General features: G+C 40.4%; 1 protein-coding gene across 1 annotated transcript; it reads left to right on the forward strand.

Annotated features, from left to right (window-relative positions):
* The first annotated feature begins 10,302 nt into the window (after window positions 1-10,302).
* Window positions 10,303-18,419, forward strand: LOC112971093 (histone PARylation factor 1). Its single transcript, XM_026076169.1, has 8 exons — window positions 10,303-10,449; window positions 11,392-11,551; window positions 12,234-12,420; window positions 12,926-13,024; window positions 14,180-14,330; window positions 15,043-15,130; window positions 15,753-15,925; window positions 18,138-18,419. Exons 1-8 carry the CDS (start codon window positions 10,396-10,398, stop codon window positions 18,267-18,269), a joined length of 1,044 nt encoding a protein of 347 aa, XP_025931954.1. The 5' UTR covers window positions 10,303-10,395; the 3' UTR covers window positions 18,270-18,419.
* The last annotated feature ends 624 nt before the right edge of the window (window positions 18,420-19,043 follow it).

The raw sequence follows: 19,043 nt of genomic DNA on the forward strand, positions 1-19,043 counted from the left end.
CATTTGCTGCTTTTCAGCATCTTCCTTTTCCTTAATTAGTTCCTTTGGTTATACAGAATTATTTGAATGGTGGAATCAGTATGAGAAATACTGCTATTCTTCTAAGCCAGCACTCATGCTCTGTAACAAAAAGGAAGAAAAGACTTGCAGTTGTCATATTATTGAGTATATTTTCTATGATGTAGGAAGCATATGCAATCTAATGAGGCCCCTGTCTAGATTTCTCCTCTTCTTTTTCAAAGGAAATTATACATCTTTTATCTCTTCTGATATGCGATGAAGGCAAGGAGGTAAGTAGGAGAGACTGGAATGTGTAAGGGAAAAATATGAAAATTAAGCAGGAAAAAAGAAAGTGTGGTGAGTTACACTGTGGGGGTTTTGGGGCACTACAAACTGCTTGAGCTAATCTAACAATCTAAACAATCTAAAATCTCAAGCCTACAAAGCTTTTTTTCAGTTACATTTGCCAAAACCTGGAACCAGACATGAAGGGCTTAAACAGCCAGGGAGCAGGTACAGCTGAGATCCTGCAACCTACCAGCCAAGGCTGACACCTGTAAGAGAGCATCTACATGAGAGAAAAAGTTACATCAGCTTCACGCTAGCCTGTAGTAAGAAATCATATAGCTTTCTCCATAAGCCCTTAGATTTAAGTAGTACTTCTGGATTTTTTTTGTCCTGCAATGGTGAGAACCTTTCTTTCTTTCTTTCTTTTTTTTCTTTCTCTCTTTATCTCTCTCCTTCTTTCTTTCTCTTTCTTTTTTTTTTTTTAAATCTGCTGGGATGTGTAATTTAATAAGAGGCTTTATTTGCTTCTGCTCTGAGTGGAAAGACAGAGACCTTGTCTGACAATAGCTGGTGTGTTTATGCTGTCTGCTTTCTGCTGAGAAAGCAACAACTGCTGCTTTGTAAAGAGAGGTACTAGCTAGGCTGTGTTGAGATGATGCACTATGTTGTCTATGAAGCAGAGGGGGAAAGAACGCTTTTAACTGTGAGTAAGCTGAGTGGTAAGAACTGTGTTCTTACGCAGTGGCTAAACTGTTCTTAACCCCATGGGTAAGAATTAGGTTCCTAGTCAATGGTGAAGTTGTAGCCCTTTAACTCTAGATATAGCACAAAAATATTTTGAGCACTGAGGTTATCATCTTGCATATAGTGTTCTTAGATTATTTTTTTTTAAGATTTAAATACCTGAAAAGATTAATTATCAAATAGCATCTCTCTCTGCTACGTTTGCTTATTTTATGTCTATGCCAAGGAAACAATGCCCTGTAGTTCTTCACCAGTACAACTTGAGGATCTAGATTCTTCTTTTGCTGCTCTTTACAAGGGTAAAGTTGATGATTAATTTAAAAGAAAGGACATTGCCTCTCAACTGGGAGACTGGCCTCTCCGGACATGGAGACTTGTATCTGTGTAATATCAGGGTTGGATTTTTGTGTGTGTGTGTAGTAGTGGTGGGTTGTTTTGTTTTGTTTTGTTTTGTTTTTTTGGGGGGGGGTGTTTTTAAAGACAACTCAGCCAGCTGGTACTATCACTAATACTGCCAATTTAGCAGCCTCTAGGAAGGGTCCTAAAACAGCTTTCAAGACAGAGGCAAACCTTGGGTATTTTTTGCCAACATACTATGAAAAACTGCTCAGAGCTTGTATTCTGTTTTGGTAATTAAATTGGTGGCTTAAAAAGCTGGCATACTACTGTGGGTAGCTGCCAAAAAGTGGTTTTGGTGTGCTTACAAAATCCCTAATCTCTAAGAGCTGTGGGTGTTTTTGCTTGTGAAAAACAGTACATCCCAACAAAGACAAAGCTTAACTTCACAAAATCTCAACAGTAAAGGCTGATGCTATTAAAGATAAAATCCTATTGTGAAAGGACTATATAATAGATTTCTGGGGCCAATAACCTACTTTTTTATATCTATCAGTGTTGATGCTACAGCTGTCTAAATTGCTTTTCCACATATATACACATCTGTCTGTTCAAAAAGCTGTAGGCCCTAGAGGAACAAAGTTGCACAAGAACATGTTGGTTCCTTGAAGCTGAGGAAGCATGCCAGTCTCTTCTTGTGGTGCAAAGGACTGGGCTTTCGGACATACTGTGTTTGTAGCTTCCTATGGAGTCAGTAAGAATTAGGTTACTACACTAAAGGCAGATTTAGCTCTGATGTGAAAGGGGTGGCAAGCCCAAGGCTTCAGCAGATCTGCATCAAGGGTGGAGGCCAGGCTTCACCTCCTCCCACCATCACCCTGATGAGAATAGGGYTGTTTCTCATGCTGCGCATAAACCTGCCTTAGTGCCATTGTCTTTGAGTAGGCTGTAGACATGGGGAAAGGCTTTAGAACTATTACCCTGTTGKGATGTTATAAGCTGCCATAAGCAAGTACCAAGACGAATGGGAAGTGGGGTCACATAAAACAGAGCAATTTATGTTGTGCAATGGTGCAGTGTAGCAATCCCAGCCGAGCATCACATTTAACTGGTTACAGAACTGGAACAGTAGAGCTGTGTCAGCACAGTGCTGCACCTGAATTAAGAAAGCTAACTTATTAACAAATGGGCTGTGCAGATGCTACACAGCTCTGAGCACTGAGGCTGTTAGTCAGGAATGGCACCATGGGAATATGCCAGGTCCTGTGATACTGGCTAGGAGATGTCTAAGGCAGTAGTCTATTGTAAGATGGCACAGGAAACCATCTGGTGTGGGAAATAGCCAAGCAGGTCCAAGTGAAGAGCCTTAGATATGAACAGAGGCGCAAAGTCAAGAATACATTTTTAGCACTGTCTTTAAGATTTAGGCTAAATCTAGCCTAGAACTTTTGTTCCTTTTAATGTTTTGTGGTTTCAGGGTACAGAGCAAAACGCAAGAAGGAATGTTTCTTACAGAAGCTGCTAACTATAATTGGATTGTTCACACTAAACCATACACTATATCTGAGGATTTAGTGAATCTCAGAGCAGTAATTGCCACAGTACTTATTATTTGAGAGTGGTTTATCTGAAAATATAAATTACTGCCTCTTGGGATGTTAAAATATAAAAATGGATTTACTCAGCTCCTAAAGGAGTCTTGTCAGCCAGTTAGAGCCAGCAGTTCTCTAGCTCTCCTCAGATAATAGAAATATAATCAATTCAACCAATTTTAGACCCTGAATAAAACGGAGAGAAGGAATTATACTGAACTGCTTGCCTCCTGACTCACTCCAGCCTAAGCTAAAAATGACTCAGAGCCACTATTCTCCACCCCCTCACCCCATTATCACATGGGGGAGGGAGGCAGGGCATATGTACCAAATGAAACCTTAGCATCTTCAGTCAACACTTAGTGAACACAGTTTCATAATTTGTATTGTCACCATAACCTACAGTGAAAGCAGAATGTGAATTACCCCATACATTGGGAAGTTGTCCCACTGAAACACAGTTGAGAAAATCATAATTGGGAGGTAAGATACACACTCTGCTAAGGTGTGTACTATTGTACATATAAGTAAATATGAAAGACATGACAGTCTTCAAAGTTACTAATGATAAAACAACACATGCAGGATTTGTGTTGGTGATAGGCATGTACATTAAATCATTCTTTTTTCCTATTAGGAAAAGGGTTAGGAAGGGTTTAATCTGAAAGGTTACAGATGAAGAGAAGCACAGCATCCACAAATAAGCAAAGCATAACTGGAAAACAAATCTTGTACAGTGATTGGCTAGCTCAGAAAGTAATATCCTACTAGAAATAAAATTGGGTTAGGCTTACTAATTCAATAGTTCTACTTTTGTTTGAGAAACAAAAGTCCTTTTTAAACAGGTGTTTATGTTGTTAACTGACCCTTGTAGGGGCAAACTCTTAAGTGAAGACTCTTGGCTTTGTGGGACAATACGTTTAGCTGAACTGAGCTTGACAGCTGCTTTCAATGTACTTAGTACTGCTTCCTGGTAAACTAGGCATCTGCATAGTCTTCTGATAGACTATTGGCCATCTGTAAATCTTAACTGGTAGATATAGTAAATGATTTTACTTAAATTGCAGTTCTCCAAAATCAAGTAAGTTAACTAAGTAAGTTAAATGTAGAATATGGTAGCTGTAGGGGTCAGTATTCCAAGTACTAATTTATGTGAACAGAATGTTTTTCCTGTATTTAAAACAGAGCAAAAAGAGAGGCTTTGCCTTGCAGTAAAATACTACGGCCACCTTAAAAATGACAGTCTACTGCTAGCTGTCAGATCTAAATAAACAGTGGTTCAAAGTGCTGGATTACAGCAGTGCCAAGCTGTGAGTTTACTTTCCTGTCAAGAGCAGTTACTACAAGGATCACTGAATCAATGCCAAACTAATACTAACCACTAGACTAAAATGAGTAGAGACGTATATGTAACTCTGAAACCTTCGCTGCAAAGACTACTGTATGTGCTCATCCATATTCTTCTTTAAATAGCCACAATATACAGCAACCTGAAAGGCTTCAGGATTTCTCGGGGAATAGACTTCTTGCAGTATCCCAATTAGTTTTCTTCCAGAGACTTTTTTTTCCTCCTCCCACTGTGTTTTCTTCTTTCATTCATGCAGATTGACACAGCCTACCTCGCAGAAGCACGAGGGGAGCTGGCAGGGCACCAGGCCAACCTGGCAGCACCCGCAGCAGCGATGCGGTGACTCAGCAGAGGTCCTGTGCGCCTCTGCAGCTCCGCCGCAGCACTGCTTGCTTGCGCACAACCTGCCCGGAGGCAAACCTTGTCCTTGACATTGAATGTGGCCACAGCTCCTGGTCATCCTGATTTTGATGGGAGGTAGGGCATGTCCTCTTCTGAACCTGAAAATGTGGAGCTGCCCCACAGAAGCTAATAATCCTAGGAACAAAAGCTCTGTGTGATCTGAGGATTATTTGAGGCTTACTCTGAGGAGAAGGCTGGCAATTAAGAACCAAACCTTCACTTAAGAAGCTGCAGTGCTAAAACTGTTTCAAAATAGCACAAGTTCACTGCATTTGTGCCTTCTTCCACACTGCATTCTACATGACTACACAATGACAGCTGACACGCGTGCGCACATCCCCACCCTCAACAGACTTGGTACATATACTGGCATTATTTACAGTAAGATTAAATTCTCTGGAGTTAAGCAGACTGTCTCTGAAAGGAGATGTACTGAATGGTGCAAAACGACAACAATCTGGTCAATTGTGCATTAAGATGCTTTTTCTTGTCTTAGTTCTTCAAACTTCTTTCTTTTGCTTTTTTTAATAACAAGAATTTAAATGGCTCCCTCTTGTGGCTTGAGAAATGCAGCATCTTGCTCATTTGCAGAAAGTACTTGAACAGAAATTAGACTTCCTCTATATACATATATGTATGTATATACATATATGTATGTGTGTATCTGTCTAGGGCAAACTAGTTATCAATATGTGGCAGTGACTGATGAGCGCACATCCATCAAGAGTACCTAAACTGCAAGAGGAAGTACCCAGTTATGATTTTACTGATTGCCTCCAGCTGTATACCCTTAGAGTAGGGGAAAAAAAGGATGGTGAACCATATCATGCCCCATCTAATTTTGTAATGCAGACTAGACTATATCTGTGTCTTGCAGATAACTCTGTCCTTAAATTTGTCTCTGGAATGTGAGAATATCTGGACAGCATAACTTCCTTGTTTTTGATACCTTTTTTCACAGGTGAGCAAATCTGAACCCTCTAAGGGGTGAAAGGAGGATAACTGGAACTCTGAAGGAAAGCTATGAGCATAAATGACTGGGAATGGCAGGAAGATTAAACTGGATTTTGACAACCCTTCATGTCTTCTTTCTGGTATCTTACTAGCTGATAAAACTTTGGCTCAGGCTTTTAACTCATGAAGGCTTTCTTCACAATGACTAATGGCTATAAAATTCTGAAATGAAGAACTGAGACTCTGTCATAGAATGGGGCATGCTTTAGCAACTTTTGATATTAAGCAATAATCTTGGAAACAGACTTGGGAAAGGAAAAGTCCCTGTATAAGATGTACTGAGGTATTGGTGACCTCATTAGGTTAATTAAATGTATACACAGGAAATCTCTACTAAACTTTGTGAGAAAGCAGGTAGGAAAGGTTTTGTTCCAGGACTACTGATTCCAGTTCTGTGGTTTCTCACAAAAGTTGTCAATGAATATTTATAAATGCTTTTAAAAAAAGGACTAGGCTCACTGTAGAGTAGGACTAATTATACAGATGGCTTTACAGCTTGATAAAGCTACTTTGCAGATTAATCTCTTCTTTGAGAATTAAGTTCTTACTGCTTATGCTGATTCAGAAGTCTGATGGTATAGACTCAGGAGGCTTATGCTCAACAGTTTGAAGGAGGGGTCTTTAAAATACTATATTTTATGTCTTGCTTTAGTCATTGTCCTTTTTTGTAGAAAGTTTTCCATGTCACAGCCTTATAGGTTGTAACAGAAAGAATGACAATATGGCTAACAGTATCAAATTATATACCCTTTTAAAATCTAGGATCTCAGAAGTGAGAAAAAATTGTTTGGCGGTAGGTGTGGACAGATGGAGTTACCACTTTTTCCACAGAAAAATTACTACAGTGCACTGAATAATCATTCAGTATCTTAAGTTTCTTTTTTAAGGGCCTGTAGGGTATAACTACACTACATGGCACCTTACAATCTCTCTCTCCACTTCAGAAAAGAACTGATAAGGATAAAGACTTACTGAAGAGTAACCGAGACAGTTTAATGAATCTAAAGTGTGTACTTAAGCCCAAAACTGCTGTTTTCAAACCCCTTTTCAGCTGCCATCTGCACTAGATGCACCTAACCTCAAAAATGCCCCTTTTACCTATGTAGTCATGCAAAGTCAGGTTTCTGAACATAACCACAGCTCAACTGCAGCTCAGTTCCATCAAGATCATGATTGTGGTTATGTTCAGAAATAAATATAGTTAGGTGTATTCCACCCAGTTACCTCAAGCCTGATGGGACAGGACCACGTAACTGGGCAATTCATTACCTATTTCTCATGAGGCACTCATTCTAAAATTGCTTGGAAAATCTATATAAAGGATAACGAATTACACATAAAAAATAGGCAATGATTTTTATTTTAAATACACACAATAATTGAGTGGCTGGGGCACCTGCCTGGTAAGTGTGAGAGACTGAGGTTTTTCAGCTGGAGGGGGCTTATTAATATTTCCCCTTCTGGAGTTTATGTACCCTTCCCTTCTGGGGTATCACTGAACTGCAGGCTATTCTAGAAGAGGGGTGCTCTCAAAGACTTTAATAGGTTGTATGGAAAAAAGAATGAGAAATCAACTGATCCATAAACTTCAAAGAGCTTTATCTTCAGTTAAGTAGTAAAGGGGCTCTCCAAGCTAGGCTGTTGAAAGGCAGCACAAATACTAATACTATGCCAATGCAGAAGCATTTTGCTAGCTAACTTACATTTTTCCAGCTTTGCTTTATGAAATACTGGCACACCTAAAATGAATTGATCAGAACTTCACCTCCCACTTCTCAATGTTAGGTGAAATACTGTAAGAGGTAAATGTCAATCTCTGAACAGTTTTCAAAGTTCTCCCTCCATCTCTGCAAAGGTACTCCTATCTTCTTGACTAAGAATGAAGGTAGAAGCTTTCATGCTGATTTCATTTACTTGTTTTGTAGCGGAAGACTATAATATGGCAGGATTAAGTTGTGAGCTGTGTTTCAGCTATCTTTGTCGCTTTTGCATTTGCCTTATTAAAATTGTACTTGTAGAATTGCAAATGGCTATGTGAATGGTTTCTTTTAGTTAAAAAAGACTGAGAGGAGAAGAGGGCTTGATAAACATCTGCAAAGTTACAGGCTTGGAGGTGAGGTTAATTAAGGAATTAACATCACCTTGCAATAGGAAAAAAGCTGATCCTAAAATAGTAATGGTGGCACAACTTAGTATTCATTTCTTAATTTCAGTGTTAAAATCGGAAATATCAGTACCTTTCATGTCATTGAATCAGTTCTCTGAATAAGGTTAGAATTCAGGTAAGTAAAGTTAGAGTATATAACATAGTTATGATATGGGGGGAGAAAGGTAGGCCCTTATTCTCTTGGGAATTAAGAACCCAAGTCATCAGGGAATCAGTCCCATCAAGCTACTGAGAAAATGTCATTCCTTCAGGTGCTGTTTTATCTAGCCTCAGCTAAGGTTAAGATCTGATATACTAGAAATTATGGAGTGAGAGTGAGACTAATATTAAAAAACACACCCCAAGGAAACCTCAGGGCAGTGCTCTTCATACTTCTCGGGAAGAAAATTAGGTTCATGGTTCCTTAGTGAGTTTTTGTGCCTTGTTTCAGCTTAACCAGAGGCTATTAGGTATTTATGAAACAATCTGTCTCTTAAGGTTCAAATTTGGAATTTAATACTCCTTCCTAATGTGTGCGGGATTTTGGCAAGCAAAGTTTAATATGTATGTTGACTTAAACAATAATTCCTCCAACTGAAGGAGGAAACATTATGTCACTGATTATCCTCCATCTACCTGGTATCTGTCCATGGTTTCTATGAATTTCCTGCTACTAGCTATTGTTACAGACAGGAAGCAACATCATGAACATAGAGCTCCCTGTAACATAGTCCATAACTCAATAATGAACATTGCAAATGTAACTTCCACATTATATCAAAATCTTCAGTCATTAAACAGCAAAAAAAAAAGTGGTGAAACTAAGATTAATACTACAATTTTAATATGACCTCTTTGTAAAGAAGGTCAAATTTTATGATTATAACAGCCTTTCACATTCTGTGAAAACTTTATAAGACTTTAGAATTATTAAGTTTTTGTTAGCTACGCATTGCTTTTAATGATCTATCACTGGCATATGGGTGTGAAAGGGACTGAGGCATATTCCTGGGCTTGACCTGATGAACTATACCATAACAAATACTTACAGCTTTAATAGATGGCAGGAGGTAAAAAAACATTGAATTTATGCCATATATGTACTTTTCCTGCATACAAAGAATTCCTGTGGTTAAATTACTACATTGTGCTTCTAGAAAAAGAACCACTGTAATCTGAGTTACTGAAACAAACAACTGAAGGCTTATACATAACCAGCTTCCTGCCACCTCCCTGTGTTGTTTCATTAGTTTTTTTTAGGCCTCTCTTCTGTGCAAAGCATTTTAGCAATATATTTAAATGAGTGGAAGTTGCATAATATGATTAAGCAGTTCTCTGAACTGAAGAATGTGTTCCACTTACTGTATGTGACACACTGTTCTCTTGATTCTTTCACTGGAAGAGAAATTATGTGGTGCTATTTTTGCATTACTGGCAGCTGCCAAATGCTAAAGCAGGGGCTTTAGAGGTTGTTTTTATGTATTGAAAATTACTGTCATTCCCTCCCTCAGATATGAATTTACATCTGAAGTGTTTACCTGAATCAAATGTAATCTTTTCCTTAAGGCTGGATGTTAGGAAAGGGAGACTAACTTCTATTACAGGAACTTGCACATATGTGTAACTGAGGTACAAAGCAGAAGATCACAGCCTCAAAAGTATACAGGCAGCCCTGAGCTGAGCTACAATCTACTAGTGAGGTGGGAAAATGGTTGTATACTTCCCAGCTAATCTCTAGCATCCAACTGTACCCACAAACAGACTAGCAACCAAGAGTTAACTGCATTCATTGTCTTCCCACTCACTCCAACCCCACCCCTCCCTTCAGAAAAGTTTTGATTCTTGCTCTAGTTTGGAATTAAGACAGCCTACAAGGTACAGTTATCCCTCTTTCTTCCTGCCACCTCCTCCTCTAATCACTCCTACTCAGGCCGGCCGGCCAGCCAGCACCGGAGCAGACTGGCTCATGAGCTGATGCATAGATGCAAATTCACGTTTTGCACTTCTAAAAATGCTTATTCACTGTTGATCTTGCTGCGAGGCGTCTCCTGGTGAAGAGGAAAGACGCGCTGCCTCTCCCGGCAGGGCCTCGATCCTCTCAGCAAAAGGGGCCGGCCGTTGCCACCCGGGCCGAGACCTGCGGAACCCCTCTCCTCTCCCGAGGCACTCGCTACCTGTTCTGTCTCGACTCTCTCACGCTTTCGTTACGGGGCAGCCGTTCCCAGCCCCTGGCAGCACCTCTAACTCTCAGGGAGCGGCGCCCGCCCCGCCCCGCCCCGCCTCCTTGTAGGGATCTGCTTCCCCGCCCGGACGTCGCGAGCAGAGCCAAGCAAAGCGCCGACGCGACGCCCGCCGTTTAACGACCGCCCCCGCCCCCCCCCCGCGCGAGGGGCGGGGCAAGGCACGCGCACAACGGCCGGCCCGCGCGCGCGCGCTCCGTGCCTCGCTGCGTGCTGACGTAGCGGGGCACGACCTGGGAAGCGCGCGCGCGCGCGCGCGGAGGGTGGGCTGCGGCCCGCGGAAGCATGACAGGTGGCGGGAAGCGGCGGCCCCGCGCGGGAGACGCGGGCCCGGAGCAGGTGGCCGTTGGCGCGCGCGCGAGGCGGGGGGAGGGGAGGGGTGCCGCGCCCAACGGGCCAAGCCGGCCGGCGGGGCGTCCCCAGAAAGGGCCCCGGGTGGGGAAGCCGCGGCGGCAGGGGACGGCCGTGGCCTGAGGCGCTCGGGGGCGAGGTGCCGGCGGGAGCTCCTTCGTCGGCTGCACTGGCAGATGCTTCTGCCTCCTCTGCTCTTCTTGTGGCGCAATTAGAAATCTGATGGTGCTCCGCTTGAAGGACGAAATGCCTGCCTCGTTGTCCTGTCCTGACAAGAAACTGGCTTTTTATTCTTCTAAAATTGGGGGGGGCGATATTTCTACCTTTTTTTTTTTTTAAAGAGCATTGTTAGGAATGCGATAGTTTGAAGCTGCTGCTTTAGTGGCACGCATGTTTGAATAGATTGCCTCCCACCGTGTTTCAGATCACACCATAGCATTTCTAAAACCCCTTGAAGTTTAAGCTTTTTCTGAAGTTTTATGCTGTAAAATTCAGTTCAGATGATGGTTAGCAAAGCAGTTCAGAGGGTTAGAGGTTTGGAGGATTCCTGATGCATCGTTTAATCAGACAGGATAAATTAGTGTTCCTGCTCATTGCTCAGACTTCTAAGAGTCTGTAAAACATGAGTTTCTTGGATGCAAGCTGCTCTGTGATTGGAAATAGTCTTTCTAAAGTAGTCCAGAACTTAGATTAAACTTTGGGCGTGCTTAGTCCTTTGCTTGATCAGCTAGTAAGTGCTTCTATAAGTCACACTGACTTGTTATGATCAGAGTAGCACTTTGCTATTTCATACGCTTTAAGAACTTGCCTCAGATAACGCCTTTGTAAGGGACTCTGTCCTGAAATACTCTAATCTGTACATATGCTGCTTTAAATAACATGCAGCAGAGTTGATAAACAAATGTTCAATTCATTGTTTTCTACCTGCAGTGTGAAAAAAACGGAGATGTCAAAAAGAGAAGGTCAAATCAGGCGGATATCCCTGATCATCTTTGTCAAGAAGCAGAAACGTGTTATCAGCTTAGACTACCTGAAGACTTCTACCAATTTTGGAAGTTTTGTGAGGAGCTAGATCCTGAGAAACCAAGTGGTGAGTTTTTAGTTCTTGTGTGTGGYTTGTGGGGGGCACAGGGAAGGGGGTTACCTTGTTTTAACTTTCACTCTCAAAAACAGCCTGAAGGTAGGCAAATGGGAAGTGAAGATTCATTTTAATGCTGCTTCAGTTTTCAGCTGAGATGCAGGATAATACTTCCATGAGTGTACACAGGAATTCTAGAGATATTCATGGAGATGTTAATCCACTTCAAACTTTCTGAAATACAGTTTGTTTTTTTTTAAATCATGTAATGCAAAGGGACTAAATGTCCTTTAAATATGCCCTTCTTACAACTATATCCAAAATAGTCAGAACAGAATTAAAGTTCAGTCATACCAACCCAAGCTTCAACTTGCCAAAAACTTACTTGGTCAGTGTATTATATAAGGTATCCCTGAATTGTCAAGAAATTACTGTTTCAGAGTAATATGTTTAAAAAGCAATTTCTTTTCATATGAAAAGTTTAATAACCTAAGTCTTGAATGAAACTTATCTGAATAAAAGACTATCTCGGCTTTCCTTTTCTGGTAAACAGCATGTTTGACTGCTTAGATTTATGGAGGTTTCTGATACCTGACTGATACACATGTGAAAGGTAGGGTCTCCTGCAGTAAGAACTTCATGGTTTAGATATGCAGTCACCAGAAGGTGAAACAGTTCATGCTTTGCTTTTCAGATGCACTTGTGTCAAGTGTTGGACTTAAGCTGGTTGGACCATATGATATTCTTGCTGGAATAAACAAAAAAGTAAAATCAACAGAACTGGATTTCAATCTTCACTGGAGGTTTTTCTATGATCCCCCGGAATTCCAGACTATAATTGTTGGGGATGGCAAAACCCAGTATCACATGGGATATTTCAGGTATTTTAATTAAAACAGGCTCTTGCTGTAACGTAATTGTGTGCAAATTTTCTCCTCCATATTTCTGATGAGACAAGATTTGAGAGCTGTGCACTATCATCCAGTGAGAGAATTTTTCCCTTCTATAATGGGATATTAATGTGAGTTGATGTTTTTAATAAAAGACAGTCAAAGCATTGAAGATACTGCAGTTGAAGACTAGATTTAGATAACTTTTTAGCCTCCCCCCGCCCCAAGCATCTTAACTTACTCATCTTTAACTTTTGCCATAATGTTTTGAATAAAAAGTCAAGCCTTATGAAATAAAGGGAACCTCTATTCTCTCTGCCTGTATTGACAAAAGCTCCTTTCAAAACTGTGCTGTAAGGTTCTAGTGCTTTAGCTCTAGGGATTCTTTTGTTGGTTTTTTGAAGATGGCAGCATGGTGAGGCAGCAAACTAAGTTCACTTTGAGAGAGCAGAAATGGGCACAACCTGACTATTTGTATGTACTTTTCCATAAATAGGGATGTGCCGGATGAACTTCCAGTGTGGGTTGGTGCAAATGAAGCTAAGAAGAGCTGTGTGATTTCACAAGTTGGTGATAATGTATTTGCTGCAGTCAAGTAAGGTTCCTACTTACTTTTATTTATGAAAAGTAGCATAGAAGAGAATCTATAGATCAGTAGATGTGATGTGGGATAATGCAACTATCTTATGCATCTTTCTTGCTTTGCTTCTTGAGAAAATCTCATTTATTTCCTACTACTGCTAGCAAGCTTTAAGGTACTCTGTAAAAGCTTCTATGGGCTTCTTGAAAGTATTTTCCCTTTAGAAGTAAAATAAACAGGTGTTATTTACCTGATTCTTTACTTATATTGAAAAGACTAGAAGAGATAGTCTCTTGATATAAAATGCCCACTTGGTGTTTTGAAATACTTCCCATGTTCCCACAGCACAGAACATAAAAGCATCAATAGAAATAACTGTAAAAGATAAACATGGTACTTCTTATTGGCATGACTATAGAAAGGGCATCTCAAATAGTAGTGAAGGAAATCAAACATCTTACTAAATGAGTAACATCTAGCTTTTGTTCTTGTGTGTGTATAAATACATTACTTTTATACATAATAGTTAACTGTAAGAAGTACCATTGCTGACCTGGAACAGGATAATTTTTATACAGATATGTAACTCAGGATGATCCATGAAGCCTTGCATGCTCCTGCGTAATCAACATACACAACAGAAGTGTGGATTCTCGTATTTCATGATCTGTCGGTTAAAAACTGAAAGCTTTCTAAGGACGGATGCGTGTTAGTAAGTGGAAAGCATACTGAAGAAACATTCCTGCAAAGTACCCTTGTCTAGTGCAGAATAACCAACAATGTTTGTTTTGAAAACATTGTGATGAAACAGTTACATATGTATGATGTGTGGATTAGATGACAAATAGCAAATAAGGCTCTGAAGCAGCAAATTAAATTGTTAAGACAGAAAAATGTGCAGCTACTGAGTTCATGAGAATCTTCAGCACCTGCAGATTGCATAAACTATATTGTAATGCAAGCACAGATAGGAAATGCTAGAATACTGTCTGTGCCAATTTGGGGGGGGGAGGGTGGGGGGAGAGGGAGGGAGAGACTTGAATACTTAAGTAGTCTGTGCATAAATAAACCTAATTTTCACTATAAGATTTGGAGGTTTAATGATTAGAAGGCTATATTTTTGTTTGTTTTACGGTAAGCTCTTTTAAGACATGTTTCTTCTGTTTACAGATTATTTTTGTCAAAAAAACTTAAGGAAGTGACCGATAAAAAGAAAATTGCTATTTTGAAAGACATAGATGAAAAACTAACAAGAACAGCAAGAGAACTGGGTTATTCTCTTGAACAGAAAACCATGAAGATGAAACAGAGAGATAAGAAAGTACGACTCTTGATACAACACTAGAAGGAACTAAGTTCTGTTAAACTTTTTTCATTGACTTACCTGATTTTTTTTTCCCCTCTTTTATTCTGCAAAGAAGCGTGCATTTAAGAATGTCCAGAGCTAATCAGCTCTCTAGAGAAAACTTCAGGAGAAAATATTAATATGTGTGTTCCAAATAATAGGATTAAATCAAAACTTTTTACTCTTGCAAACCATAGCTTGGCAAGTAAGGCATTCAATTAAAAAAAGCAGGGTAAATAGTCTAAAAATGTAACAGTAGCAAATGAGAAACCTGGACGAAACTGTTTTATAATGAAGATTCATGTAAACAATTGGGTTGGATCTACTGGAAACGCTAAGGATGATATGAATCAGTAACTGTTTTTCTGCCTATGTATCAAAAACAGATTATGGCACTGGCTGATTGAACAAATGTAGCACAGCGCTACACAGCTGACTGTAATGATTTCTACCAATCAGAATTTCATTGTAGTAGAGTTTCCAGTTATTTTAAACTTCGATGCTTATAAACATCTTGGCAAGCATAACTGCTGTATACCTTGAAAGAAAACTGGAGTCCTTGAACCTGGATGCTGTAATTCGGTTTGACCACCAGGAGTCAAATGCTAATGTTTAGTGAAGTGAGTTGTTGTATGTCATATACTACTGCCTTACAGTACTGGTTTCAGTTTTCTGGTTCTTTATTTAGGTGGTGACCAAAACATTTCATGGAGCAGGCCTAGTTGTTCCTGTAGACAAAAATGATGTTGGATACAGAGAACTTCCTGAAACAAATGGTAAAGATCTTGTTTACTATGTTCTTCTGCTTTTTTTAAGTAAACAGTCTGCAATCACATGTGTACTCTGGCAAAAAACAAACTGCATTCGTATTTTTCACTTGAAAATTTTCAGCAGTGCAGTGAAGAGCAAAAGTCTTAATCATCACACTTGAGCTCTAAGTATTTTCTTTAAACTGGCTGAGAATCAGTGAAAAACACTAAAACTGAAATAATACTTCCTAAAGTAGTAGTTTAGACTATTCTCTCTTCTGTATTGGCACAAGTATTTCTGCAGCCATGTGATAAGTAGATCCAAAGAACTGATCTGCATTCAGGGATTTGTGGGTTTATTTATTATTTTTCCCCTCTTTTCCTGGTGGTGTTCTAACCTGAATAAGCTCCTTGCCGAAGTTTGCCACGCGAATGTTTGTCCCTATACAAGGAATTGAGATGGATGGGTGTGGGGTAGGAATGAGCAGCAAAGGAATAGGAGAAGCCATTTCATCAATAATTCAGGCTGCGTCCTCTTAGTCTTCATATAAGCGTGGCACGTGCAGTACATCTTTGGCACAAACAGCTTTAGTGCAGTATTCAATTTCTTTTTCCTAACATTTAAATATTTCTCCTTTTATTGTTGCAGCTAATCTTAAAAAGATTTGTAAGGCCATTGTTGATGCTCCTACTGACGATCAGAGACTGAAAGCTTTTGCACCCATTCAAGAAATGCTCACTTTTGTCCAGTTTGCTAATGATGAATGTGATTACGGAATGGGATATGAGCTGGGCATGGACCTGTTTTGCTATGGATCACATGTGAGTACTACAACACTCATACTTCACAAAATATGCATTATTTTATGCATGGACCAGGAGTTGTTCTGTGTCTTGGAACTTTATTCCCAACTCATCAAACTGCCATCACTAGGGGTTCTCCTGTGATGCAAGACTACAAAAGTATTCTTAATTTGTGGAAACTATTAATAACATAATCATATTAATGACACCATTCCATATTTAAATTCCTTATATGAAAGCATAATCCCACAGTCCAGAAGCATTTAAATAGCATTTAGCACTTGTGATTTGGTATGCATAAGACAATGAGTCGTTACTAACTTCCTAAAGATGCAAAGCATTTAGTCTAGATATACTGAATATCTGTAGCCTGCTATCCCTCCTATCTCCTATCCTATTACTTGTACTGGCACAAGCACTCATGCTTAACTGGATCAAAAACTGACCCATCCCTGAAACAAACCTGGTGGGGAAAAAATTGAACCCAGATCAGTCGCTTGTGTACACTTCCTGTATGGTACACAAAAAGATTTCCTGCTAGCTAACTGCATTTGTAAATGCCTAAATTTCTCTAATTGTTATTCCATTTTAACAAAGAATATCATAAGTAAGCTGATTGACTTACTAGCATTTAATTAATCATGCGTAAAGATACCACGGCCCTATCGCTGAAAAGTGTATCATCTATAATAAAACTAAGGCTAGGAAATGCATTTAAAATAGAAGTTTCAACATGTGTAATATGGATGGCAGTGAAAGCACTCATGAAAAAAGCTTCTCTTAGTGAAAATAATATTGGCTAAGGGACTCTCTGAACTTTAACTCAAAAAACTATTAAAGTAATTATTCATTGAAACAAAGTAAAATTCAGTGCTCTGCCTGTGCCCTGTTAAATTATTAATATGTGTCTTATTACCCTGCCCTTAAGTCCCCCACAGTATCTGAGAATCTGGTGTATTATCCTCTGATGTCCTGCTCATTTAAGACCCTTACTTATGTGACTACACTGTTTCAGCTGCTTAATTGCTCCCTATGTCTGGCAGGGCAGTGAAGGAACTAGTTAGTTCAAACTGGCTGAGCAGGGAGAGACCAAAACCCTTTCTTACTTCATGCTTACTGCAATGTGAGACTAGTCATTGCAAGAGTTTCAGTGGCAAATTACATCCTTAAAATACTGGGACGTGGCCTGATATGTACCTTATTACCTCAGTTTTGAAACAGCTATAATTTTGCAGCTATAATTTTCAGAAAACAAAAACCTTTGATTTCTGTTTTAACAGTGGTTTTGCATGCTAACAACACAATTTATCCGAGTGATGTGATGATCAGCAAAAATGCTGGGACCACAAATTTGCTATCTGTAGATACTTACAGCTGCTTTCCAGTTCTGACTAGATCTTAGCTATCCCATTGCTTAAAGAGCCAGAATAAATGCTGTCATTCTAGCTGTAACCCAAGAAATAGAAAAGGGCTTAACCTCTTAACCTTCATTATAAGAGAGGTATAGTGGGCTTACATGTACAATAAACATAACATGCTAAAAATGTTCTGATTTAAATGCATTTAGTATATTTTTATATACTTTAAATAGTTACTTTCTCAGAGTCTAGGAAGTACTACTGTGGAATATAATGGGACACTGGAAGCTAGACAACTGCATGCTTTAGCCATGGCATCTTTTGTATGGCTAAAGTAAAAATGATTTCCATCTCTTCCTCCCCCAGTCCAGAAAAATACCATACTATTAAACATTCTTGTATGAGGTGAGAGGAGCACAGGTCAGGGTTTACACCCTCCCTAAAAAGGAAAGAAATATATAGAACTTGTCTCTACTTGATAGGAGAACCTAAGCACTAAGGAACTGCTTGTGTTTCCCTTTAACCTCACAYGTAGAGAGGTTAGGCCAGGTTCTTGTGCAGCTGAGCACAAAACTAGTGAGCTGGTTCAGACTGTTAGGCGTGGATGTTACTGTAAGAGCAATACACAGTGCAATACGTGCCCTAGTACGCACGCTCCTATTATCCCCCTGCAAACTGAGCAGCAGTTTAGGAAAGGCAGTTTTTCCTTACTGTGCCCACACAAGCGTAGTACAGGTGTGTACAGTGCTTTTGAGGTGTGGTAGAGAAAGGAATTTGAATCTGGTGAAGCCTAAGGGTTAGGCCACTGTCTCACTGTATAAACGAGGCCGCTGAACAATGAAGGGTTTTCTCATTGTCCGCCTCGTTTACAGTACTTTCACAAGACCGTGGGTCAGCTGCTGCCTCTTGCTTACAACCTGCTGAAGAGGAATCTCTTTGCCGAGATCATCCAGTCGCACTTGGCGAACCGGAGAGAGGAAAATGTGGACCAGCTCGCACTGTGAGCCGGAGCGCAAGCCTGCGGGGCAGGGAAGCCTCAACGCAGTAACGTGGGTGTTCTTGCATTGTCGAGGTGGGGTTTTCCTTGTTTTCTTTTTGTGTTTTATATGGAAGTGCGTCGTGTGTGGTCAGTAAAGCTTTTCTAAGTAACGAGACGCCTCTCCGTGCTTGCTGTTGGCTTGTCGGCCCTGGGTGCCGCCTGCGCATGCGCGGGAGCAGCAGCGGGCCGAGGGGTGGGAGCGCGCCTGCGCGCGGCCGTTGCCGGGGGGGGGGGGGGGGGGGGGGTTTTGCCGCCTTTCGCCGAGTTCTGCTTAACGGCTGTGCGCGGCTGCCTAGGAGGAAGCAGCTGGCGGCGGTGCGGCGCTGAGGCGCCTCCGAAACAATTAAAAACCCAGCGGGGCTAACAGCGGCAAGTTCGCCACTCTAGTTCTTCGGTGGAGCTTTAGCATCACCTAAGAAAAGCAGTTTTAATACATATACTGAACAACCAGCTTCTGTACACCCAGGAATGTTAGGCAAAACTCAACCTCCTATCTCTTGGTGATTTTAACTGACAGCATACATTACCTGAATTGTGTCCCACGGCTTTAGTTGCTCCATTGCTCTTCTCCTCCTCTTTTGCAGTTAAAGCTTTGTTCTTAGGCCACTGTTTGAAATAACAGTCCAAAAAGCAATGAAAAATAACACTTTGTCTTATGCAACAAGCTGGCCACAGTAGAGTGATTTGACTTCTGTGGTAGATCCTATGTCATGACTAATGATATTATTACTAATGAAGA

This window comes from Apteryx rowi, unplaced genomic scaffold (assembly GCF_003343035.1).
Source record: "Apteryx rowi isolate R43461 unplaced genomic scaffold, aptRow1 scaffold_427, whole genome shotgun sequence".
Lineage (NCBI taxonomy): Eukaryota > Metazoa > Chordata > Aves > Apterygiformes > Apterygidae > Apteryx > Apteryx rowi.

Coding starts and splice junctions, on each gene's coding strand:
- LOC112971093 (XM_026076169.1), top strand. CDS start 10,396: ATGACAGGTGGCGGGAAGCGGCGGCCCCGCGCGGGAGACGCGGGCCCG. Junction 12,421..12,925: donor TATCACATGGGATATTTCAG/GTATTTTAATTA, acceptor TTCCATAAATAG/GGATGTGCCGGATGAACTTC. Junction 14,331..15,042: donor TGAAACAGAGAGATAAGAAA/GTACGACTCTTG, acceptor TTCTTTATTTAG/GTGGTGACCAAAACATTTCA.